At 37.7% G+C, this 27,608-nt stretch overlaps 1 protein-coding gene and 1 non-coding gene across 5 annotated transcripts; one reads left to right on the top strand and one right to left on the bottom strand.

Annotated features, from left to right (window-relative positions):
- The first annotated feature begins 5,404 nt into the window (after positions 1–5,404).
- On the top strand, positions 5,405–5,477 carry TRNAK-CUU. Its single transcript has one exon. It is a non-coding gene; the product is annotated as a tRNA-Lys (tRNA).
- Positions 5,478–13,213: 7,736 nt separating this feature from the next.
- Positions 13,214–27,402, bottom strand: LOC103720064 (probable methyltransferase PMT5). 4 transcript variants are annotated; one of them, XM_039126177.1, is made up of 11 exons: positions 26,720–27,402; positions 25,915–26,563; positions 25,524–25,659; positions 20,579–20,819; positions 19,045–19,270; positions 18,708–18,874; positions 18,230–18,533; positions 16,944–17,079; positions 13,967–14,167; positions 13,833–13,869; positions 13,214–13,545 (listed from the first exon to the last, which is right to left on the bottom strand). In XM_039126177.1, the coding sequence occupies exons 2-9, from the start codon at positions 26,424–26,426 to the stop codon at positions 14,018–14,020; spliced, it is 1,872 nt and encodes a 623-aa protein (XP_038982105.1). In that variant the 5' UTR covers positions 26,427–26,563; positions 26,720–27,402; the 3' UTR covers positions 13,214–13,545; positions 13,833–13,869; positions 13,967–14,017. The 4 variants fall into 4 exon arrangements, with proteins under 4 accessions (XP_038982105.1, XP_038982104.1, XP_038982103.1 ...); XM_039126176.1 differs by having other exon boundaries at positions 25,915–27,041; positions 27,156–27,402; XM_039126175.1 differs by lacking the exon at positions 13,833–13,869 and having other exon boundaries at positions 25,915–27,402.
- Positions 27,403–27,608: the final 206 nt, after the last annotated feature.

The raw sequence follows: 27,608 nt of genomic DNA, 5'->3' as shown, positions 1-27,608 counted from the left end.
GTCCACCGAATCCAATGATTGTTAGTTAATTAACGCTTCACTCGATGCGGAATCTTCTGTTGGCTGTCATACATCATCAGCCTGCACCATGAGTGAGAAGCACCAAAACAAACAAGTGTTCCCATGCATGAGATGCACATAATCGGATTTTTGCAAGCTTGTTTTGGTTATAACGATCACACCATCCTAAAGAAGTCGCAATTTTGATGCTGCTGAATTGATGAATCAGCGACCTTTTTATCCAAAGAGTAAAAAGCAAGAGTTTAGGGACCGAAATAGCCGACAAGGAATATATATATATATATATATATATATATATATACTAAAGGGCTCGGGCAGGGAGCCTTAATTTCCCCATACAATGCCACCGGAGTGGTGAGCAGCAAAGAAAGCAACCCAGTCAGCCACATCATTTGCCTCTCTGTAGACATTGCGTGGCTATGTAGGAGCCACACTCCCCCAGGGGTTTATGGATGTCGTAAAGCAGCGGCCTTTCCTCTGTAGCGCCTCTCCGACGCCGGATCCATTTGATCACCGTAGCGAGTCACCCTCGAGGAGGAGATGATTTGCACCTAGGACACGCTTCGTGAAGGTAATGCCCTTCGAAGCACTGACAGTAGTTGTGTCGAAGATGCGCCGACCTCCGGCCGCCACCAGTTTGGCCTCATGGTCTTTGATGACGAAACTCACGCCCCTCCATCTTCCTCCATCACCAACGCTGCCATCAAAATTTACTTTAAGATAACTAGGAGGTAGGGGCACCCAGGAGATGAGCACAGTCCTGGACGCTGCAAGAGCAGAATAGGGGCTCTAGATTTTTCCAGCCATCCCAGAAGGTGATACCGCAATAGTGTCGAGAATCTCTATCGCATGCAGTATAGTTTTGTCCACCACCACCCTCGGAGGAGCGCTACCACTATCAAAGATCCGAGCATTCCTATCCAACCAACAGTGGTAGGCCAGGTAGGCAGCTCGCGTCCCTCTCTCTAAAAGACTAGGTCCCCGCAAGGAGGCTGCTAGGAAGTGCAGCAGATCCTCGATCGACGTGCACCTTTGCCCTAGATCTAACTGGCTCGCGGGCACTCTATCAGCATATGATATATGGACTTCTCCACCTTCGGGCAAACCGGGCAAGCCGACGGGATCCTCATTCCTTGCCTCGCCAATACATCTGTGGTAGGCAGACACCCCCAGGCCACCCTCCAAAGGAATAATGCTATACGGGGATGGATGCACATCCTCCAAATCCAGCTCCCATCAATCTGCCGAGTTGAGGACCTCCCGACCAACCCAAATAAGTCCCAGGCTCGCACCACTGACCTCCTAGTCATACTCTAGACTCGCGGATCCACTACCTCGCCTGTAGGGATCGGCAGAGACAAAACTCGCTCCGCGGGCTGCATCTCAAACACCCGCCTAACAAGATCCTCATCCTATCTCTGCTCCCTGGGGGCAAAAAGATCACATACTCTGTGTCCCTCCAGCCAACTATGATCAAGCATAGTAGGCCAACCCTGCAGGGGAACCTCGGATAACCATATGTCCTCTAGGATGTCAATAGACCATCCATCCCCGATCTCCTATATGATCATCAGGGACATGACCAAGGCTCTGGTGCAGATCTCTCGCTATATGAAGTAGCAGCCTCGTCTGATATGGATGACTAATGGGCTAGCCGGATCCCCATACTTTGCCCTCAACACAACACCCTAAAAACTCTCCGGCTCTAGAAAATACCTGGTCGCCAACCTAGTCGCCAAAACCTCCCGACGCTCAATCAGAGAATGGACTCTTAACCCTCCACTGCTGGTCATCTGACATAGAGTCTCCTAGACCAGGAACACATTTCAGATAATAATTGGATGAATAGCATATATATACCAGAGGATGAATAAATGAATATGTATATATGTATATAGCAAGATAGGTGTAACAACCCAGGACCTCATCCAAAATGGCTAGCCGGAAGATATTATTTAGGTTCCTTGATCCTGTATAAGTACCCAAGATCCATCCTGCGAATAACCGATGTAGGACTAAGCACACGCCCGCATGGGTCCTCACATACTCCCCCTGTTCAAGCCCTGACGTCCTCGTCAGGCTAAGGGTTCAAATCCATTCAAATCTAATCACAAACACCACGATTGGTCCGTGGTCAACCCCAATGGATCCGTGCTGCAGTGTCCCCTAGTCCACATAAGTTATGGGCCGGGTCCGCTCTGATACCATTTGTAACAACCCAGGACCTCACCCAAAATGGCTAGCCATAAGGTATTATTTGGGTTCCTTGATCCTGTATAAGTACCCAAGATCTACCCAGCGAATAACTGATGTGGAACTAAATACACGCCCGCACGGGTCCTCACATACTCCTCCCGTTCAAGCCCTGACGTCCTCGTCAGGCTAAGGGTTCAAATCCATTCAAATCTAATCACAAACACCACGATCGGTCCGTGGTCAACCCCAATAGATCCGTGCTGCAGTGTCCCCTAGTCCATATAGGTTATGGGCCGGGTCTGCTTTGATACCATTTGTAACAACCCAGGATCTCACCCTAAATGGCTAGCCGAAAGATATTGTTTGGGTTCCTTGATCCTGTATAAGTATCCAAGATCTACCCAGCGAATAACCGATGTGGGACTAAACACACGCCCGCACGGATCCTCATAATAGGATACAAGAGGTAGAGTCAACAAATCATATATATAAGATCATAATTGGATTCAGTTAAGGCACAATTGATTCTTTGAGTCATGGGCTTCCTTTTTTCGCGAAGAAGGATCTTGGACAAATCTTTTGAAGATGCTCTGACTCCTGACTTGCTTGATCGCAAGAATCTTGAACATCTTTGCTTAACTGGAAATGCTTTAGTTCTTGATTACAAGGATCTTGTAATCTCTCCTTGATGGGATAATTGGTTGCCAGCCTAGTCGCCAAAACCTCCCGGTGCTCAATCAGAGAATGGACTCTTAAACCTCCACTGCTGGTCAGCTGACATAGAGTCTCTCAGACCAGGAACACATTTCAGATAATAATCGAAAAACAAGGTGGAGGGTAAAAGAAAACACAAGAATAGTCATCTCTCACTCTTTTGAAATGTACCCGAGGATGAATAAATGAATATGTACATATATGTATAGCGTGATAACTGATAGGATACAAGAGGTAGAGTCAACAAAATCATATATACAAGATCATAATTGGATTCAGTTAAGGCATAATTGATTCTTTGAGTCATGGGCTTCCTTTTTTCGCGAACAAGAAGGATCTTGGACAAATCTTTTGAAGATGCTCTGACTCTTGATTTGCTTGATCGCAAGAATCTTGAACATCTTTGCTTAATTGGAAATGCTTTAGTTCTTGATTACAAGGATCTTGAATCTCTCCTTGATGGGATAGATTGAACATTTTTTTATGGAAGCTTGGATATGATTCTAATTGGACTGGCTTATAGAGACATCCTAGGGAGTTCTTCCAGCATACAGAAGATTTGTTTTTGGCACAAGCGGCACATGAGAGAGTACATGGTTGGATTTTCCTAGAAGGCTATGAACATCTTTTACACGATCTTTTCCACTTCTCAAAAAGTGAGGAGCACCCCACCATGCAGGGGTTGCAGAGCGATGTATGGTGACCGAAACAACTTCCCATGCAGAAGGCCTCGGCATTTGATAGGTGTTGGACTCTGAGGTTTCCGTGAGGAGCACCACCCCTTTCCCCACTTCATTCCCTCTGCCATGGTTCTAAGATGACCCTTGAGTGGACCAATCCCCACGTATGCTATACCCGCCCCCATGGCCCATGCCACCTAGCAGTTTTGGGAATGAACTGGTGTTTGATAGCTTTGCCCATGACAAATGTTATGTTTCAAAGAAAAACACTTGCTTCATGCAATTTTTGCATCAAGGCTATACTAATAACAATGAATACATATTCTTTTTGTGAGAACATAACTCTGTGTCCTGGTGGATTTCGATTTTCTGAGGTAACAATAAAAGGTCGTGTGCAGAGACTTAACAAGGGAATATATGACAAGGATTTATAATAGAAACATAAGTATGCATGGCCTTTTAAATATCAGTTGCATATATGCAATAAAAGAAATGTCATCTTTGATTTACCTTGCAACATCTTGATTTTAAAGTCGAGTGAAGCATAAGTGGCACAAGTAATCAGAAAGATGAATCAGAGAATGTTTCCAAACCTTGGATGAACAGCATGAAATAGCATCTAGCATCTATAGCAAATAAGCATTAATCAGGAGAAATGAAAGGAGAGAAGAAATAAGAGCATTTTTAGGAAAGATGTTATAATGGGCGGAGGAACAGAAGTTATACTTTTCGAAGGATACCTTCCGGTTGATGTCCCATTGTCTCTTCGTCAATTTAGTTCTCATTGAAGCATGCAGGCAAAGAATTTCACCATGTTTCAGACAATGCTCAGCACTAGATACTCCAATAAAGGAGTCCATCGGTTTGTCATACTTTATTGTATTTTGCCCTACTACAGGGATGGAAGTATACTGAATAATATCCGGATCCATTGTCATATCAAAATCTATCCGAATATAGTTATAAATTTGGTCATCTGATTGATATCCGTAATTATATCTATATCTATATTCATCAACACAAAATGGATAAGGATTTATCGATAAATAATTATTTGATCGTATCCGAATATCCAACTATACCTGTAATCTTATTTATTTTGATATAGCACTTACGAACTTTGAAGGGAAATAAAAAGCGGGTATAAATTTTTATATCAGGCTAATATCCATATCGTCATCTATATTTGTCAAATAAAAATAGATACTGATCAGATATAAATCCGTTTTGAGCCCTATTCCACTGTGTTTTTACCTGCTGTCTCTAGCCTATTCTGTTTTATTTTGGCTCATTATGTTTTGAGCGTTGTATTTCAGCCCACTAAATTCTGTTTTTAGCATTCTATTTTCCCCCTTAGATGTGAGGAGAAATCTGGACTGAGGTACAAACGAGGAATGCTAAGGGGTGTTCCATTTCATGAACACAAAATGTTTTCATGCTTTGCACAAGGAGAGTCGTGTTACTTGAGGAATGTTAAAAGCTGTTTTAACATTGAATTGCCAAGGTGGCACTAGATGAGCCTAATGAATTCTGTGTGCGCTAGGAGACATCTTAAAATATTTGGCTAACCATATCTGTCATGGACTTGAGGGATGTGGTAATGTGTTACATTTCGACCTTTATATCAATGGGATGTCACCTTCTGTAATACCATTCTGCTTCCTCCCTTGAGTTGCAATGGATCCGGTTAAGTCTGGAGGAAATAAAGCAGGAACAAAACAGAATGGTAGCAAAATATGGTTTCACTCAGCCAGAGAGACTTCAATTACAAAGTAAGAAAACAACAATCAGCAGCCCGTCTAGCTCAGTTGGTAGAGCGCAAGGCTCTTAACCTTGTGGTCGTGGGTTCGAGCCCCACGGTGGGCGTATGCTATTTTTATAATTTTTTTTACTTTTTAAATTTTATCCTTTTCATGAAAATTCAAATTACAAAATAAAATACGAGGTTTTCTTGATTCGTATTTCTCTTGCATTATTTTTTTGGGATTTTTAGTTTTAAATTATATATTTTTCAACAAAATCATATTACAAAATAAAATGCTAGATTTTTCTATTTCTATAAATGATTTTTGGTTTTTAAATTTTATCTTTCTCATAAAAATTCACATTAAAAAATAAATATTGGATTCTATTTATTGTTATTTCACTTATATTAAAGTTTTAAATTTTATCTTTTTCATCAAAATCAAACTTGAGCCTTCTAAGCTACTATTTATCCACTAAGGAGTTTTGAAAACAAATCAGTTACAAGTTTTATAACTTGATATGATAGTACGTATTCTCTATTATAAACAACAAAAGAAAAAGAAATTCCTTAGAAACTACAAACATACATAAGAACTTGAAAAATCAAAGAAAAAGAGGGATTATTTATTTAATATTTTGCAAGTCTGTTTTTTATAGTGAGAAGATAGATAGAGTATTTAAGCTTCTTATTTTGCCAAATAAGAGACTATTCAATCTTTTTGTAGTTCTTTCCGCGACGTAGACTATTCATGCTATGTTTTTTTAAAGATTCTTAGCTTTCAAATTCTATTTTTTTTCTTTCAAATTTTACATTGCAAAATAAAACATCACAATTTCTTAATTTTTATTTTGCCATAACTTCTTTTTATGATTCTTAGTTTTCAAAAATTATCCTTTTCATCTTTTTATCAAAATTTACATTACGAAATAAAATGCCAAGTCTTCTTATTTCTTATTTCTCCTGCACCATATTTTTATTTAATTTTTAATTTCTATTTTTCATCAAAATTGACATTACAAAATAAAATATTAGTCTTCCTATTTTTTCTTCTCTCTCTCTCTCTCTCTCTCTCTCTCCACCTGCCTCCTTTCCTTTCCTCTTCCCCCCGGCCCGCCTCCTGCCCCTTGCTTTAGTTTCTAAATTTTATCTTTTTCTTCAAAATTCACAGGGCAAAATCAAAATATCAGATTTTTAAATACATATTTCTCCTAAACTAAATTCTTATGATTTTTAGTCATGCCCTCTAGTCTACATAAATAGATAAGATATTCAAGCTTTTTGTAGTTCCTTTTATGAAATAATGGAAACGGTTCAAACTTCTTGTGGCTCTTTCAGATTTCTATGCTATAGTATTTTTAATGATAATTAATTTTCAAATTTTATATTTTTCATCAAATTCTAAATTTCAAAATAAAATGAATCATTTTCTTAACTATTTTTTATGATTCTTAGTCAAAATATTATCTTTTTCATCCTTTTCATCAAAATTCCTATTGCAAAATAAATTGGCAGGCTTTCCTAATTCTTATTTGTCCCGCACTATTTTTTTTATGAATTTTTGTTTCTAGATTTGATCTTTTTCATCAAAATTCACATTACAAAATAAAATGCCAGGCTTTCTTATTTTTCCGTAAGACACACACACTCTCTCTCTGACGCCCTCTCTCCGCTAAACCTTTTCTTTTTCTTTTTCTTTCAAACTTGAATTGAAGCACTAATTAGCCAAAAACAAAGAGGAGTCCCATATGTTTCTGTTTGCACTTCCTACAAGTGGACAAGGTGGCGCCTATCATTTATTACAAAAAACAGAAGGAAACTAATACCTTAGAAACTATAAATAAATGAAATAATTTGAAAGATCGTAGACAAAGAGGGATTATTTATTAGTATTCTATAAGAACCTGTCCTTTAGACTGCATAAAGAGATGGAGTATTAAAGCTTCTAGTAGTTCTTTCCACGAAATTAGAGAGACTATTCAAGCTTCATAAGAAAAAATGCATAAATCAATATCAGAAAGAACAATGAATTGAATAGAAAATATTTGAGATATCCAAAATTCAGAAACATATAAGGTGCATGAATAGTAAGAATTAAGAAATGTAAGAAGAGAACATAGAGGAACAAATTCTTCGTAAATTGATAATAAGATTAGCAATATTGGCTACTAATGTGACAGATTGATCTAAATCTATCATTTCACCTGGTTAAAGCCAATTAGGTATTAATTAATGATTTTAAGATTTTCTGAAACCCATAAAGGTATGCTTGGGTGCTAAGAAAATTGGTCAGAAAACTTATTTTTTTGAAAAATCTAATTGTTTGTTTGTTCTATTACAAAATTAAGAAATTTGGAAAATATATAACTTGTATTCTAGAAAAATCTGCCTTATTCCTTGGAAGAGTCCCCATTTTCCCATGAATTTCCTTTTAAGCAAACATACCCTGAAGTATTACTCATTATAGGACTTTGTTTAGATAATGAAAAGATTGTTTGGCTGAATAAACCCAAATAAATATATTAGCTTTATTCAGGCTTACTCAGGAACCAAACAGGTTAAGAGTAAATAAATAGTGGCAATATGCCCCATTGAAAAAAGTCCAACAGGATGATAAGCCCATAAGACAACAAACGAGGTCCACCAACAATAGCCCATGCATTAGATCCGATACACAAAACCATCCCAGGGTCAGACCAGGTTCGGCTTGTACCCATCGGATCACACTCTGCACAGATCGCAGAGCATTCTGAACATGTGCATTCATCCACCCAGTGCCGGCCCGAGCCCTAGGCGATCGAGGCGGTCGCCTAGGGCCTCGGACCAAAGGAAGGCCTCCGGCGTCCGCGGCTCCGCCTCTGGGAAAGCTCCTCCTCCAGCGACTAGCGGGCAATGACCAACGGGCAGGCGGCAGCGACCAACAGTCCGGCGACCGGCAACCGGCATCGGGCAACGGGGATAGGGCTTACGAGTTACGGCCTACCGCCCGACAAGACATCTTAGCCATCCCCCGTCCATAGCCCGTCTTCTCCAGCTGCCCAGGCCCCAGCCGCCCAGCGTAACCCCACTAGCCCGTCTTCTCCATCCAAGTATCCAACCATCCGTCCATCCGCCTGGCACCGCCGGTCCGCCACCGTCTTCTTCTTAAATCTTAGCCGTAGCGGCGTAACCCGTAGTCACCATCTCACCGACACCAGAATCCCAAATAACCAAAGAGGACGGCCGACATCGTCTTCTTCTTCGAATCTTCATCCTTGAGTTCGTGTTCTTCCTTCAGCAGCTCAGCTCTTCTTCGGTTCTTGACTCAAGAGTCAAGACTCGAGAGTTCTTCCTTCCCGGCTTCCTGAGTTCCTGTTCCCCGATAACTCGGTTCTTGATGGCGTCTCTTCTCCAGTTCTCCTTCTCGGCCCTCCGCCCTCTCGGCCTCTCCAGCCTCCAGGTGTCAGGGGACTCGGTCACTCGGACCACTCGGTGAGTTCTTTGTTCTCCAAGACTCCACTTCTCCTTCCCGGCTTCTCCAGTTCCACGGTTCCACCCTCTGCCGCTCTGGCTCTGTGCCTCCGCGGTCGGCGGTTCCGCCCCTGTTTCTCCAAACTGAAAGTTTAATGCCTTAATGGTATTTAGTTTTTTCGTTAAGTATTTGATTATGGGATGAAGAAATAACTAGTAGTTATAAAGGGTAGATAATGATTAATGAAGCATAATTCTGTTTGTGTTATTTCCCTAGTCAGATTCTGTTGGGTTTTTATTGGATGTGGATATCTAGGTTAGCTAATTTCTAGCTAATTTCCCCCTTTTCAATTGGTGAAAAGTTTAGTACCCTGTTTTTAGTGTTACAATTAATGATGTAAAAACTACAATTAACATTCTTGAATTTAATATCATGATGTACTCTCTGTTAGTCTGTTACATAGCTTCATTTTGCACCCATTTCCACTTTACTATTTACATTTCAAATTTTCAATGCTATCAAAATTTTTATTGTCGGATTCTTGAAAATAAATTTTTATGTCTATTCTTAAAAATTGATAATAGCTTTTCATGTCTAGGGTCTCCATTAAAGTTGACATTAGCTTCGGCACCCCTTCTCGCCATTAAGTTCGGCACCGCTTGTCGGAACTTGAGTTCATCGTCGAGAGAGTGAAGATCCTAAAATAAAGAGTGAAGCCATATGCTTAGCTACATATGAGATTGAAAATTTTGAATTCTTATTAGGCATGAATATTTGGTACGATATATTGTTTGCTGTTAACTCAGTTAGTAAGATTTTACAATCTGAAGACATGCAGGGGCGGCTCGATGCAATTGGAGGCCTAAGGCGAACTTTCTAAGAGAGGCCTTTTTTTTAATAATAATAATAATAATAATAATAATAATAATAAATTTTAATAAGTGCAAAATACTTTAAAAATTTATTTAAAAACAATCCGTCTAGCTTTTTGAGATGCAAAATTGCTAATCAAACTTTTGTACTCAAGATTCATTAAAATACTATTTTCAATCGATAATATAGCTAATCCATTTAATCTTTCTTGTAACATAGTTGACCGCAAATAAGATTTTATCAACTTTAATTTTGAAAAACTTCTTTCAGCAGAAGCAACTGTTACAGGTATTGTTAACAATATCCTGTAAGCAATGCATGCATTTGGAAAAGAATCTGTTTTTTTAATAAAACTTAAAGTATCAATAGGGGTACTAGTTTCTATTTGTAAAATTTCTTTTAAAACGTTTAACTCTGAAAACAGATCAAGACCATCAATATCAGAATATTCACCGTGCTTTAAATAGTTTTCAAGATTAAGACAACATATTTTCAAATTCTCTTCATTCAAAGATTTTAATTTTTTAAAATTAAACAAAAAACTAAAAATATCTTCATATATAGTGAATTGTTCAAACCTATTTTGAATTGAAGAAATAGCTTGATCTATTATATATAAAAAGTAATTAATTCTAAAAGATTCTTCAGCTGATCTTGGTGTCTCATCATCAGTATTTTCATCAAATTGTTTTTTTCTACGGATCACACGTTTTTCACGAAATGTAGGTTCTATTTCCATTTCATTTGCAATTTCTTTAGATGAATTCAAAGCATTCATAAATCCATTTTCTCTATAACTTTTTAAATAAGAAAGAAGACCTTTTAATTGATCTATAGCAACATCAATATGCATGTCTTCAGATTGTAAAATCTTACTAACTGAGTTAACAGCAAACAATATATCGTACCAAATATTCATGCCTAATAAGAATTCAAAATTTTCAATCTCATATGTAGCTAAGCATATGGCTTCACTCTTTATTTTAGGATCTTCACTCTCTCGACGATGAACTCAAGTTCCGACAAGCGGTGCCGAACTTAATGACGAGAAGGGGTGCCGAAGCTAATGTCAACTTTAATGGAGACCCTAGACATGAAAAGCTATTATCAATTTTTAAGAATAGACATAAAAATTTATTTTCAAGAATCCGACAATAAAAATTTTGATAGCATTGAAAATTTGAAATGTAAATAGTAAAGTGGAAATGGGTGCAAAATGAAGCTATGTAACAGACTAACAGAGAGTACATCATGATATTAAATTCAAGAATGTTAATTGTAGTTTTTACATCATTAATTGTAACACTAAAAACAGGGTACTAAACTTTTCACCAATTGAAAAGGGGGAAATTAGCTAGAAATTAGCTAACCTAGATATCCACATCCAATAAAAACCCAACAGAATCTGACTAGGGAAATAACACAAACAGAATTATGCTTCATTAATCATTATCTACCCTTTATAACTACTAGTTATTTCTTCATCCCATAATCAAATACTTAACGAAAAAACTAAATACCATTAAGGCATTAAACTTTCAGTTTGGAGAAACAGGGGCGGAACCGCCGACCGCGGAGGCACAGAGCCAGAGCGGCAGAGGGTGGAACCGTGGAACTGGAGAAGCCGGGAAGGAGAAGTGGAGTCTTGGAGAACAAAGAACTCACCGAGTGGTCCGAGTAACCGAGTCCCCTGACACCTGGAGGCTGGAGAGGCCGAGAGGGCGGAGGGCCGAGAAGGAGAACTGGAGAAGAGACGCCGTCAAGAACCGAGTTATCGGGGAACAGGAACTCAGGAAGCCGGGAAGGAAGAACTCTCGAGTCTTGACTCTTGAGTCAAGAACCGAAGAAGAGCTGAGCTGCTGAAGGAAGAACACGAACTCAAGGATGAAGATTCGAAGAAGAAGACGATGTCGGCCGTCCTCTTTGGTTATTTGGGATTCTGGTGTCGGTGAGATGGTGACTACGGGTTACGCCGCTACGGCTAAGATTTAAAAAGAAGACGGTGGCGGACCGGCGGTGCCAGGCGGATGGACGGATGGTTGGATACTTGGATGGAGAAGACGGGCTAGTGGGGTTACGCTGGGCGGCTGGGGCCTGGGCAGCTGGAGAAGACGGGCTATGGACGGGGGATGGCTAAGATGTCTTGTCGGGCGGTAGGCCGTAACTCGTAAGCCCTATCCCCGTTGCCCGATGCCGGTTGCCGGTCGCCAGACCGTTGGTCGCTGCCGCCTGCCCGTTGGTCATTGCCCGCTAGTCGCTGGAGGAGGAGCTTTCCCAGAGGCGGAGCCGCGGACGCCGGAGGCCTTCCTTTGGTCCGAGGCCCTAGGCGACCGCCTCGATCGCCTAGGGCTCGGGCCGGCACTGAAGACATGCATATTGATGTTGCTATAGATCAATTAAAAGGTCTTCTTTCTTATTTAAAAAGTTATAGAGAAAATGGATTTATGAATGCTTTGAATTCATCTAAAGAAATTGCAAATGAAATGGAAATAGAACCTACATTTCGTGAAAAACGTGTGATCCGTAGAAAAAAACAATTTGATGAAAATACTGATGATGAGACACCAAGATCAGCTGAAGAATCTTTTAGAATTGATTACTTTTTATATATAATAGATCAAGCTATTTCTTCAATTCAAAGTAGGTTTGAACAATTCACTATATATGAAGATATTTTTAGTTTTTTGTTTAATTTTAAAAAATTAAAATCTTTGAATGAAGAGAATTTGAAAATATGTTGTCTTAATCTTGAAAACTATTTAAAGCACGGTGAATATTCTGATATTGATGGTCTTGATCTGTTTTCAGAGTTAAACGTTTTAAAAGAAATTTTACAAATAGAAACTAGTACCCCTATTGATACTTTAAGTTTTATTAAAAAAACAGATTCTTTTCCAAATGCATGCATTGCTTACAGGATATTGTTAACAATACCTGTAACAGTTGCTTCTGCTGAAAGAAGTTTTTCAAAATTAAAGTTGATAAAATCTTATTTGCGGTCAACTATGTTACAAGAAAGATTAAATGGATTAGCTATATTATCGATTGAAAATAGTATTTTAATGAATCTTGAGTACAAAAGTTTGATTAGCAATTTTGCATCTCAAAAAGCTAGACGGATTGTTTTTAAATAAATTTTTAAAGTATTTTGCACTTATTAAAATTTATTATTATTATTATTATTATTATTATTATTATTTTAAAAAAAAAGGCCTCTCTTAGAAAGTTCGCCTTAGGCCTCCAATTGCATCGAGCCGCCCCTGCATCCACCTGTGTAGATTTCAAAGCAACCATTGCACAATCTAATCTAACAGTGGATTTGCACAAAGAAAGATGAATTCTTTCCAAAATACAACCTCATCCCGCTGACCACACACTTGCCACAAGAATTTGAGTTCACAAATAAGACTGTATCTTAAAATTTCACAAATCCAAGATAAATTGGATGCGCATGCATGCATGCACGCACGCATGGAGAGAGAGAGAGAGAGAGAGAGAGAGAGAGAGAGTAATCTTTGGATCGTGATCTCCCTATTAATATCTCACGAAATGCATGAGAAATATGCAAGATCTGAAATAAAGAAAGCAAAAATAGGTTACACTGTGATGTTAAAATAAAACTTCACTGCTGTCAGCCTGTCGCCCACCTCTCTCCCCAAAAGAATAATTAGTGCCACTCAGATACTGCAAGTGTCAATCTAATAATGCACTACAAAATTTTGCAATGAATGGTACAGATTGTAAATGGACGTGGAACTCTGTGATAATTGATACTCCCCATTTTCGCTTTTATGATTATACATGCCATTGTATCCAATCAAAGCATCTGGGAATATAATGAAACAGTGAATTTCATGAATATTGCCCTGCAATCATGAAGATAATTCCATGAATTTAATATAAATAGCAGGAAAAAAGAGATTACAACAAGGAGAAATCAGAAAGCACGAGGAGATCACTATTTCACACTACTTTTGGTCCAATATTTGGACCCTCATTTAAGGTCAACGATGGCTGCTGGCTGATAGTAGAGACATTGCTATTTCTAGTAGAAAGCCCAACGCGGAATGATCAACCAGAAGAAGACCAACTGCATTCTAAGTTTCAATGATCTTGAAAAGAAGTAATTGCTACAATGATTTTTTGCTTGTACCTCAACAAAAATGGACCCTTCTTTTTCGTGTTAAATCCTAACATAAAAAAGTTGGATAGGTTTCACACTTCCATGTCACAAATATTTGTAATTCTCATAAAATACCTGTACATTTTTGGGAGAGGTGACCTTACCATAACCGGAACAAGTCAAGGCGGAGCCAAAATTTCCCAGGCAAAAGCTAATCATTTCCGCAAAAAAGGCTTTTGGCATATAAGCAACCGCTGGTCATTATCACTCTTTGACTCAATAACCCGTGCATCCCAACGAATCTGAGTCACAAGTGCTCTTGCTTTTTCTATCACCTGAACTTTATCATGTAAAACAACCCATCCCTAACCAAAACAGTACCAAAAACAAACCAGTTAAGAACAGCTAAAATACAGATCCAAAATTTACCCATATAAAATGGGGGAGAAAATTTGATTAACGATCAGATTGCAGCATGAATAAAAAATACAAAAACCTATGTACGCAAGCATAAGTGTGAAAATTTAATGATAAAAAAGAAAATAATATCTACCATTTTACATATATCAAAATGTCTACTACACATGTCGATGACCCACGTGTCTTTAAGGTATACAATTGCCAAATTTTCTATATTTAGGCATCAAGAAAAGATAAGTAGCCAATGTGAACCAGTGTGATGGTTTGAATTTTGTCAGCCACATGGGAGACTGGAATGGATGGTCCCGAAATTTTGCTATACTGTATAGTAGGTAAAACTCATAAATTTACATGTAAATAGGTAAATAACTGATTGTTGTAAATATGACAAAAAATGTGAGAAAATAATCAACATGCTAGCCAAGCTGAGAAAGGGGAAGACTATAATATAAATAATGAGAGATCTTCATTAAGTTGCAACTGGTGCAAGGAGTTTATCTCTGCAGCAAAAACACCATATCTTATGACCTGATAGCACCTCAAGATAAATGTAAATAATTATTATTAATATAAGGTTGGTCCCTGATGAACATTTTAAAAGAACTTCTGAGAAGAAGATGCCTCTGGTGACTAAAAAAATGTAATTTATCTAATTTCTGAAAGTAAGGCAATGTACAAAACTACTCTAATAATTGAGGAATTCTATGGGGTAAAACATAAGGAAGAGTATATTGCAGTTACACGATTGGCAGGTTCCACAATATGGTGTGTAACAAGGAAAAAGAATGCTCCTAATGCTTCATTAAGTTTATCAAAAAGTTCTATAAGGTTGCTAAAACCCGTTCACAGATGAACTGTGGCATGACTTATAAATTTAAAGTGGCTGGAGCATTACACCAAGGATCCATACTTAAGCCATTACTAACTTCTGCATGGATGTCTTGATTTCAAAAAGACACAAGCTTTGGGTGTACATCTTTGATGATGATCTAGCCTTAGCAACCAGGCTAAAGTGAGGGCCATAAATTGGATACAAACTTTTAAGGGCGAAAATAAGCCAAAACAAAATGGGAAACAGGGAATCCAACTATGTTAGCAGAGCTACTAAATATGAGACATCTATCATAACTAATAAACAAGATAATAGAGGGCCTACGATAGTTTGGTGATGGTTGGGGTGCCCGTATGAGATGAGGGGCACAAGCATGTGTCTAAGGGAAAATGTAAAGATTTGACCTAAATGATTACATCAAAGGAAATGGTTTGATAGATTTCATAGAAGCTAAATTGGACTGCAGATATTGTTATAAACAGTCAATCGAGATCAATAGACCTAGTTTACGTAGGAGTGGTAAGTGGTAGATACAGGGTTAGAAGTTTAAAATAGTAGCAGTAGCAGCAGTAGTAGAAGCATAACAAATGAGGTATTTGAGTCAATGAAATGTTCATGAAGCCTTTCTTTAGTACCATGCTCCAGAATTAACATACTTACCTTAAAAAGATGATGCCAAGGTTCACCGTCTCGGTACTGGACCCCTTACCGGTACCATCCTATTACAGTGTCAATATGCCTGATACCGTATCCAGTTCGGCATACTGAGTGTCGGTACGTCCCCTATACTGCTTACCGGTTCGGTATAGTTGGTACACACCGATACCGATCAGTACGGCAAACCTTGGACGATGCTTTATCTTTCACCGCTGCCATTGCTCGTGTATTTGTACACTTATGACGCTATGTGCCAAGTTATAGTTGCTTACTTCACTGCCTTGTTGATATTTCTGTTTGATTCCTATTTCAGATTTATGATTCACAATAGGCTCATAGGAAGTTGACAGCTTCATTTATCAAGCCTATATATGTTTTCCTTAGCCTATTTCACAGCAATTCTCAATTGTGTCCCAATGTTAAACTATGGGCCATGACTAAATTGGGTCTATCATAGGGATGTGAGTACTCTTTCTAAGCCCGAACGACTGTTGAAGGAGGCTCAACAAATCTATCAGATCAAGGGAGAAATCCTCTCACAAATCGTCCCCCATGACTTATGGAACAAAATGTAAATTTTGGCACCCCTGAATTCAGGGAAAGCTTTGAAATTTACCAATGTTCGTAATTATGAGAAGCAATATATTCCTTGAAATGAGAACATTTTGAAAGTAAATTGTGGAATGAATTAGGAAAAAATAATTTTACCCAAAAACCTCCAAATTGCAATCATCGTTGAACCTAGGCAAACTAAACCATCATAAATTTGGACAATTAACAATTGAGATATGACCTAGGGTTGGGAAAATTAGGTAAATATATGTGATAAAAAAAAAAAGTTAACAAAGAAGACCAGAAAGTGAACTCAGCCAGGTATTTCCCCAGACTAAGCTCCCCAGACCCGGGTGCAGTGCAGCATGGTCCAGCATGATTTGAACCTAGCATCACCATAGAAGATCAATGCCTTTGACTAAACCAGCCGGCTTACTAACAAAAAGAAAGACAATTGTAGCCTATTTTGAATAAAGGCATTGAGTAGACAGCTCATAAGTAGAAGTTACAACTGGACAACTAAAAAATAAATTCCAGCCTTTTGATGTCCAAATTTTACTGGTGAACTATTGAGAGCTGAGAAACTTACTAAAATGTAAAATTAGAGAATAAAGAAAACTTGATGCAACAGCCCTATATCTTCTAGAAGAAAGCAACTACCAAGAAAGGAATAACTCTACCTCTGGACGCAAAATGCGGTCCATTTCCAATAATAAGGCTGATAGATCGCACTTCTCTAAAGTGAGATAATGAGAAAGAAGCCCCATAGCATGAAGCAAATCATATGTTCGGGGATATGTGGGAAAGGGTTCACACCTGCAAAAGAATGAAGAGCACCTCCACATAAGCAATTATTCCACAAACTGGAATCTGCAACAAGAATTTTATAGCTAGAAGTGATATATCAGCATGGAAAAAAGTTGCTCAAACTAGCTAGACCCAGCAAAATAAAGAGAATGAAAGACAAGCTTGGAATCCATCACATTAAAAATTTTGATTAATTTTATTCTAGATGGATGAAAAAGAAATTGATCTTTTCTTTATAGATGCTCAGAAACATGATAAGTTCTCTCTCTCTCCCCCATCCCCCAAACTGTGTACATGTGTGCATATGCCAACTACACGGTTGGCATGCATGAATAGTGTGCCAATGCCTACAAACATACACAAAAGCTCACAAATATACGTGTTCATGCAGAAATATACACATAATGGATTTGGCTAATAAACACCACCCTCAACATTCTAACCTAAAAGATCACCAACAATATTCAGACTGTCAGAATGAAAGCTCATTCCAGTTAGAGGATTTCATTTAAAGGGTGATTCATACATAGGCATATGTACCTTGGCACAAGAATCATTTATAATAAGAAAACTAATACTCAATTCTAACAATATGTGCTGAGCAATCTAGCTAAGAGACAGTCTATAAAAAGATTACACCAAGAATCCCGCAATCCTTCTTTAGTATTCCATCCAATCCAGCTACTTGGTGTTATTACATGAAAAGGCCTGTTCAATCTCAGTCAAATATATTTCCACAAAATAAAGGATGTTCAAGTGATCAATCTTTCTCTAGCTTATCAAATGCAAACATGATTTATAATTACCAGACAAACATTTTCTGCATACCAAAATACACATAATTGCATGAAAGCTCGACATAATCTAACCCAACTTGTTGCGTATATATTTTTTAAAGACATAATCAGCTCGTCAAAATGTTCCCAGATATTTAAATCCTTGACACATTCAAATCCTTCTACTTCCATTTGTTACCAGTATGGTATTGGACATTGTTAGATTTGATGACAAACATAAAATGCCAAAATGAAGTAAATATTTTCTCCGAAAACAATCACGACCACAATGCAGTGAACCAGGCTTTTAATTATTCTCCATATAAATATTAACTTAAACAAGGATTGAATGTGCAAAGAGGAGGAGAACAAAAGTTACCTACCAGTTATGCAAAACACCAGCAAAACCTCGACCAAGTATTAGGGGAAGTGTATTACGAACCCCAGTTGGTATAACATTCATCACCCAAACAGACTTTCCAGCCTCCAAAAGTGCAGCATTTAGCCCTCCAAAATTAGCATTCATGTCCATGACATTACGCACCATGTTAAATGGAGGTAATGGATCTTCATCACCAGGCCTCTTTGGATGGTCCGAAAATATCAAGGGTGTAAGCAAAGACCAATAGTCTTTTATAGCTGTCTCCGATGCACTTAAGTCCTCAATGAATTCATCAGGATGAACTTCTGGGGAGGGAAGCAACGGTCAATCATGAACTCAAGCACTTTAGGAGATAGAAGATTATAGGAGATATAGCAAATTCAATTGCAGTTCAGACTGTTCAGTAACAGAATATTCTAAGGACAAAGTAAAGACTAAGTGGAATACTAAAAATCAAACATTTTAGAACAAATACTTTCCATGAATGTCAAGTTCTTCTAAGTTCCATTTGGAGCCAGCAAGCCAGTTGGATGTGTTTTGTATGGGAACCCACCGTTTGCTGGTAGTTCCACTTAAACAGGCAAGGAGGGGTTTATTATATGATTCTTCGTCTTCCTCCGTACAGAGAGGTACAGCACCCTGCTTGCTATAATGTAAATGACAGAAATGATGTTACAAATTTTTTCTCATGAATGGCTTACAAATTTTTTCTCATGAATGGCTTCTAGCTACAGAATTAGAATGACAAGCTTAATCACAACAATAACAATAACAACAAACAACATAATGCACGAAACTCAGCATTTTTATCCTCACCGAGATTCATAGCAATTAAAGCCTGCTGTCTTCTGCCAAATGAAACTCTCATCTTGCTCTCCTAGTAGACTCCAGCAGATTTTCTGGGCAAATTCCTCAATGAATGTGAAGATGATGCTGTTTCTTGCACCAAGTGAACTACCTTTAGCTTTGCTGGTAGACAATGTCAAAACAAAGTATCCTCCTGGCTTAAGTAGCCGATCAACTTCAATTAGGAAAGCACCATCTGCCACAACGGAGTTGATGAGCAATTGACAAGAGATATGAGGCAATCTTCCATTAAATAACATATAACTCTCAAGCCTTGTATCAATTGTTTTTGGTCAGTTTTATAAATACTCATCAAATTTGACACATGCAAGCACGGCTGCTATTTTGACATTTTTTTTAAAAAAAAATGTCATGCTGCTATTTTGCAGTTGCTATATGTGAATAAGTGGCCCAAAATGGCGGAAAATAGTTAAACAAAATTTTGAAAAAAGAAAGAAAAACTAAATATCTAATTCATAGCTAGGTGTAATTGATATTAAAGGCCAACATGATAACAAAGATTAAATAAGTGAACTAAGCCAATTGGGCGTGCGAAGGCTGGTTATAGAATTAATGATGCTCACATAAAACAGAAATAGAACTCCAGTAGCCACTTGAATATAAGAATCGAGGAGAAGAATATTGTATGATGCTCAAATGTGGCTGTATTAATGCAGATACTTTGATAAACAAAATCATATGGGCCCATCTGATTCTTGGAAATTCTCAACAAGCATCATAGGATATATTATTCAGTTACAAAAATTGAATATTCTAATGGTCCAGCACTGTGAGGAATGGAGAATGATTTAAAGTTGGAGATTGCCAGACATAAAAGAATCTAGCACAATGTTTTTAAGAACTTGAGTGACAATCGCATGCTTTGGTGCCATGAAACTCGAAAAGCAAGTTAAGAAAGTGCAGTAAAAGACCATTAAGCCAAACATGCACAGGTATAAGAGTAGGAGACATACTTTGCTGAATAAATCTTTTCGCTCTTCTTGTCTCATTTCATTTATCTATAAAATGTGAGTTGGCTTGCCATCATTTTGCTCCAAAAAGAAAGGGATTAAGAGACACAAAATAGTGCATGAAACTGCACTATGGATTGCATGTGTAAACGACTCCAAACACCATATATTACTCGGCATAGAACTCATGTATAGGAATGATAGTATACACATGGAAAGCAAACTGAATATATCTGTATCCTATTACAATTTAGAAGTAGTGCACTAACTTTCTATAATAATTAAAAAAGTACAGCTGTATTCATAATAACACAAGAGAAGCGATAATAAACGACATCTTTTACCATGTTATAAATTATGATATAATTTCAAACCAAGAGCAGAAGCAAATTTTCTGATGATTAGAAGTTTGTATTGAAAAGAGTACAGATCACTGTTCTGGCAAACAACTCTAGAAGCTTATATAAGTTGCCGTATTGGATGAATTATCTATTAAACATAAATAGAGGGAAAGAAGACAGTGATTCCAGTACCCTTTTTGTCCCAGCTAATTCCACACTGAGCACAATGGACCATGTCAAAAGAGAGTGATGGATATGGAAGTTGCCTTGAAACAAAACTCCCAATTATTGCAGGAAGACCCCTTTCAAGGTTAAGTTGGACTTGACTCCCAAATACCTCATAAGCTGCTATACAAATGGTCATTAATTTCAATGAGAATAAATGAGCTCCAAAACTGCCAAAACCACATTCCATGTCCAACACTGTCCGGACCTGAAATTATCAAAGACTTATCTTCTTAAACTATATCACAAGAAATAAATATGAGAAATTGTCTTGTTCCTTAGAACAAGAAAGAGATGAACAATGCCACTTTGACAAAAATGATTTGAAAGCATGCTGAAGGCTACAGCACTTCATGGAAAAAAGAAAAATCAGTTTACCAAAATGTTATTGCATTTTTGATATTTTTATTTGTTTATATAATTTTTAAAGTGGGTTCTAGAGTCCTATTTCGAGGAGAACTGGTATTAAGAGCCCTATTTTAGGTGCATATTGTGTTGGGCAAGTTATAAGCAACTAGGAATTGATTTTAAGCTGTTTTAAGTGTCTTTCTTTCTAAATAGGGCATTGTGGATTCTGAATTTTCCATTTAAGAGGAGGTTTTGGCGATTAGTTTCTTGGTTATTGATAGTCCTACTTCACTTGTAAAACAAGTTACAGAATAATATAAAAGGGCCTATTAGGATGGCTCATGGAAAGCATGGTATGCCATTTTTTTTGAAAGAAGAAAGGATTTCTTTAGACCAGGTTCGACCTTTCTCTGTCTCCCCCCTCCCCTCCACCCCCCCCCCCCCCCCCCCAATCTCCTTCTTGATCTCTCTTCTATCTCTTCTATTATATTTCATCTTTTTTTTCCTCCTCTAAACCTCACTTTGATCTTGCTTCCTATGTAAACATAAAATCTGTGATCCAAATTTCTGTTTATAGGACTACTTCGACAAGTTTCTTTAGAAACAAACTTGTTCTTTGGACTTGTACCTCATCTAAAGACCTACAATAGAAATCTTTTTTGGCCTTTTGAATGTTGCGAATGCCAAAAACACATTTTCCGCCCTGTTTTCCATGACAGGACAGGAGGGTGATTGTTGACCCAAACCCAAGTCTCCTCCACTCCCTAGGTTCTCCCATGCAATGCAGGCCATCCCCAATTTGTCCTGCATCAGCACTCCTCATGCTGCAACAACATCCAGAGCAAGAATAATACATTATGTAGTGGGCGAGAGAAAATACTAATGCCTGCAACAATAATCCAAAGACAAGTAATGAAGTATTTGAACTGAAGAATGCACAAGAACTAAATGGTAAAATAGTTTAGTCTAACACAGTTCTGAAGATCAAGTTTGCTTTTCAGAAAGTATTGATGAAGCTAAGAATATGGAGCAACCAAAAGGACTCACAAAGCTGTGGTTTTATCTTTATTTTCAAAGAATCTATGTGTGCCTATGCCAACATGGCGAAACAATATTCAACATCGTCTGTCCAAAGCCAGTACTGCAAAATTTCCATCCATCAAGATTTGTGCCAAAGAATCAGCAATTGAAAATTATCATCTAGTATGTCAGAAACACTACAGCTTTTCATAATTCTACTTGAATTATGACCATCATTCTAAGTATCAAATTCACCATCTTTTACGAAATCGAATTATATGAAATGCATATTGAATTTCGAACTGTGTTGGCTCAAAACAACTAGAATATGTTAGCATGTTTATTAGTATATGAAGTTTAGTGTAGTTGAAGATCTTCTCCGTTTCAATTTTGCAATCTGAATTGCCAATTATTCTGCATCAAATAAATAGGAAACACCTCTTTGTCCTTTTATCCACAATTCAGATTTAATCCCTATAGTAACAATTTACCCAATAATTTTAGGCATTCTTTTGACTTACCTGAAAAAAAAACTGTCTCGCCAATAAAAATAGCTTGCAACATTGTCACAAACATATACAAATAATATCTTCATCATTTCCTCTACCAAAATAGTCCTATCTGCTCTCTTCCATGAAATTGTTTACTTCACCAATGACAGCTCCAAAACCCCCTATTCATATCCTCATCCCACAATTCAGTTGCCAAAGAAATCTGTCGTCACCTATAATATCCAGCCTTTGCTAGAGAGCAAGGGGCCTTGACATGTTTAGAACACTCTTCCCACCTTTCAGATTTCAACCATCCATAGTAGCCCATGCAATCATGCTCAACATCACTCCCAAAACTTTAGGATAATAAAGTGGGGGAGAATGGGGAGAAGAGAACCCTATTTGCAGGATAAAATCTTATATAGACCAGTTCCTGTTCATTGTGTAGATTCATCACCAGTATAGAACAAACTACAGCCTCCGACATTGACATATCATTGAAATTCTTAATCAACCAAGAATCTTCATACTAGTTATCAAACAAAAAAAAAGAGCAATAGTTAGAAACCCCTGAAAAGCATATAATGTTACAATACGCTTCTTCTTTTCTCCCTGGTTTTATTATTACAACCAATAAACCTGCAAAGGTGTGAAATATATGAGACAGACCAATCTAAGGGTACCCAAACCCTTCTGCATAAGTAAACAAATCTCTAGTCCTTATTCCCTCTTTAGGACCACCAAGATTCATTTTCTTGTCCCTTTACATATCATCAAATGTGGTTCTCCGAAAAAGGATTACAAATCCTGTTATTGTAGGCACTCAACATGTGGCCGTATTATTTTCTTTTAAGCACTTCTTGTATAATTTGTCAGAACAACATTATTATTCTAAATTCAATATTTCATTAACAGATTTAATTTTTCTATTATAATTCAGATATATAATTAGCACGAAAATGACAACAAAAACAATAAAAGAAGGGCCAACCTTGTTCTTTATGATGTAAAAATGCATAAAGATTTGTTTGTTCTTATATATGCAAATGTTCCTTAAATAGAATAGCTTTCTATATATTTTGTAATTAGACTTCCACAATCTGGACAACTTCATCCAACTATCTAAAACTTTAATACTTTAACACTTCGATATAGTTGAATAATCAAAAGAAATGTTGAAAATTGAAAATCAACTATAAAAAAAATCAACTGCAAAGGCATGGATCTGAAGCTAAAAAAATACTTCTCGATTATTGTGAACAAAGTTGTAAGTATTGACTCATATTTGGGTTGTGTGATGCCTACCTTATCAACCTAGTATAGTACCATTCTAGTATGAGAGCTCGGTATGCCCCCATATCAATGCATGGTATGAGTGTCATGTCAACTCTAACAATATGCCTTGCATTGGTATGGGGCATATCATACTATATTGGTAAGGTACCAAATACTAGGACTAAGAATCTTGACCATTGGTGGCTGTATCTAGAAATTATTTTCAATACTTCAACGATAAAAGATATAGAGATAGGACAAAAACAGTACATGGTAAAATGAAGAAGAGAAATGTTTTTGCGAGTGAACCAAGAGACAACATTACATGCCAGGACAATATAGAAAACAACCAAAAAAGCCAACAATTCCGTACATATTAAAATGCCAAGCAATAAAATGGTAAATGCATGTAAGAAGTATATGGTAGCACAAAGGAAGTCTTTATATGGAGATACAAGAGTAGAATTAGAACTACTACTGATAAAAGTGACAAAGGATTGGTTGAAACTGTAACATATACAAACATTTATTTTTAAAAGAAATGATTGAAGTGTGTATTTGCACACGCATTGTATGATGAACCCGCCAAATCAAAAAAAAAAAAAAAAAAGGTAAAAAAAAAGAAATGATTGAAGTCAGAAGTTATGGTGATTGGACTATTCCCAGAGAAATAGAGAAGATACGAAGTGGTCAAATAAAGAGGGAAAGACAAAAGAGTAATTGGATGCAAGTCTTGGGGATCATTCAAAATGGAATGTTTTAGAAAGTAAGCCTCTTGATATTAAGAATATAGCAAACAAGGCTTCAAAAGATAGCCCTAAGTAGATAGGATGAAATTTGTAGATTGTTGGACATGATCATTGGATTACACAAAGAAAAGTACACCGTTAAAGCTTACCAAATTCAACTACTTCAACTAAAAGATCTGTAGAACTCAGTGAATAGCTACTTGATGATCTAAAAGGCACCTAGGGACGAAGTCAAGCCCACAAACACATTACCACTCCTACTTCGTTCACAATAATTTTTAATTATACAGACAATATAATAAAATATCTAAGTCACAAGTAAGAAACCTAAGAGATATTCTATCTAGAAAATAATAGAATTGGGAATTATTAACCAAAGCAATCAGATGTACCAAATTACTGTTTGGTACATCTTGCTCGTTTTCCCAAAAGTGAGCTGTTTCTTTTTTGTGCATTCAGTGTTAACAAATTCTATCCTTCCCTACTCAAAATTAATGCGCCTTCACCTTTCAAACTGAAGAAAGACTATTGCTTCTGCAGAGCCATTGTAACATCTTCCCATGTTTGAAAAGGATGTGCTCTTCCTGATGATATATCATAACCACCATTTGAGTTATTTTTATACTTTATAACATAATCTCATACTTCACATGTATTTAAACATACATGCATAAATGCATGCATGTAGTCTCTGTAGAAGTAGTCTCTGCAGCTAAATAGGCAATAACTTTTATGGTTTCTCACTTATCAGCAGCAGGAAGGAACTTAACTGAGAACGAAAGCTTTGAGAGTGAAAGAAGATGCATAATATGGAAGTATTAGAAAGGATCAAAAGGAAAGCAAAACAAATTAGGCAATAAATCCACCAAATTATCATAATCTTGTCTTGCATCTGGAAGATGATGAGCGAATTGTGCTTTATGTTTAGTCAAATATATCAATATGCATAGATATAAAGCAAAGAGCACACTAACATGTAACGTCAATAGGTTGTGCCAGAAAAGATTTTTTTTCTAAAGAAAAACCTACACCAGCTTGAAGGAATTCAGAGTCACTTCCTAGGCCTATCATTTCTGCAATTTGACGTGAGTAATCTTTGACGCCATCAAAAGTCAGACCATCCTCAGAGTGGAAGGCAATCTGATTATCCTCCAGAAGCATCATCCTGAAAAATTATAACAAAATGATTACACCATCAGATACAAGAGGACCGGTCAACCATCCCTATATACTCCTTTTTTATGCAACTGTTTCAATATCAATGCTGATACACGTAAGTTCAAGAATCTTTCAAAATGTGAGCTGGGACAGTGCCAGGGTTGCAGCCAATCAAGTGAGATATGCTTACATGTTACAAGATTTGGTATATAATTCCTTGGCTGCATACGAAATAAACATTTCAGTGATGCAAGAACTTTACCTTTTTTTCATGCTGCCAGAAGAAAGAAACTGATCGTTTGTAATCTTCACATTGCCACTCCATATTATATCTTTACCAGCTGGCCACCGCAACGGGATCTTGTAGTCCTTCGGAGGACGAACCAGACAACCTGTGTCAACATCATCCACTTCACAGTGTCTATCAATTTCATCCCCATCATGAAACCCAGCTAACAGGTTTGCAGAAACATTGTAACAAGGAACATGGTTATCTCTTTCTTTCCCACAAAACTGAAGCTCCCCCAATGGTGTTATCCCAAAGGAAAATGCCTGTATCTCTGAAAGATCACTTGTTGTTTGCTCCCTTAACTTCCTGTAATTCCTGTATATGTAAGGTACTGGAGATTGACCTATGGAATTCCAGGTAGTTGGATATGGTGAGCTTAACACAGTGATTAATGCAATAACAATGATGAAGTAAAGAATCAATGAATTCAATGATGGGCAGCGGCCAAAGTTGACAAAGTGCTCGTGAGCCGAGGGTTTTCTCATGTCCAAACCAACGGAGATTACAGCGCTCCTTTAATAACTGAAATCAGGCCCGCTAGCAAAGTTCCTGTCCTCTCAACCTGAATCTTGATAAATATTGTTTTAAAGCAATCAGAAATGACATCAGATTTGAAGCTTTCCTGTTCACACGATTGATGATCAGAATAATTCTTATTCCACAAGCAGATCCATCCAAAAAACAGATACTTTTCACCGATAACGACACTTAATACAAGATGTAAACTATAAAGTAGAATAAAAAAGGCACAAAAAGCAATCAGGTCATAAAAATTAACCTCAGTGGATTTACCAATTGCTGAAACTCTGAGCTCAAATCAAGTCGCTTTCAACTTTCATACCATATAATCCTCAAAAATTGTACAGAACTGAAGAGCATAACTAGAATCAGGCCAGAAGGAGCATTCAAATTCCGTACCATGACTAGAAGATTAAGAAACAAGAATGGAGCACAATAAGGCCAGATCTCCAGATAAAGAACAGAAGATCAGGAAATCCATCCACAATAACCAAAGAGGCAAAGAGCAATATCGCCAGCACGATCGAAACAAACCCGCATCCAGATCACTGCCTCTCTCAGAGTAAACCAACCCTACCACCCTGCTCAACCTCCCACGCCATCAAGAACCGAATTTCCCGTCAATCCCCGACAAGCATCTTTCGAAACGGCAAAGAAAAACGTCGACCAAAACAAGAACAACAAATCTCACTCACCGAAGCACCAAATCTCAATATCCGGCGATCTCCGACGTCAAACGCGACGATCTCTTCCGTCGGGAGCTTCAAATCGATCACAGATCCGATCAAACTACGAATGCGGAATAGTTTTTCTTCAAGAAAGACTCGATCGGAGGAGACCAAGTCTAGGGTTTTCTTCGTGCCCTTCTCGCTTTCGGAGAGGAAGAGAACAACGAGAAACGGTTACATTCCAACGGGCCACGGATCCACTCTTGCGTCCCTGACAGCGAGAGAGAGACAGGGGTGCAGAGGGGAGGGGACAGCCTTTTATAGGACGAGATTGGTGGGCCCCGCGCTCAGAGACCGAAATTATTTTCACCAGATGTGGGAATAATCATACTTATTCTAATGGTGACGTTGCGCTCTCGGTGGACCGCCGGCCTACCTTCGCTTATGTTGAACCCCAGACCCGGGGCTCCACGTCGGCTG

The sequence above is a fragment of the Phoenix dactylifera genome, chromosome 4 (assembly GCF_009389715.1).
Source record: "Phoenix dactylifera cultivar Barhee BC4 chromosome 4, palm_55x_up_171113_PBpolish2nd_filt_p, whole genome shotgun sequence".
NCBI classification, from domain to species: Eukaryota; Viridiplantae; Streptophyta; class Magnoliopsida; order Arecales; family Arecaceae; genus Phoenix; species Phoenix dactylifera.
This window is presented reverse-complemented; position numbering and strand designations above follow the sequence as displayed.

Excerpts from the sequence above, each read along its gene's own strand:
- LOC103720064 (XM_039126175.1), bottom strand. The coding sequence starts at position 26,426 with ATGAGAAAACCCTCGGCTCACGAGCACTTTGTCAACTTTGGCCGCTGC. Across the intron at positions 20,820-25,523 it reads CTGAATTCCTTCAAGCTGGT|GTCCGGACAGTGTTGGACAT; the intron begins GTAGGTTTTTCT and ends TGATAATTTCAG. Across the intron at positions 18,875-19,044 it reads TTTAATTGCTATGAATCTCG|CAAGCAGGGTGCTGTACCTC; the intron begins GTGAGGATAAAA and ends TTTACATTATAG.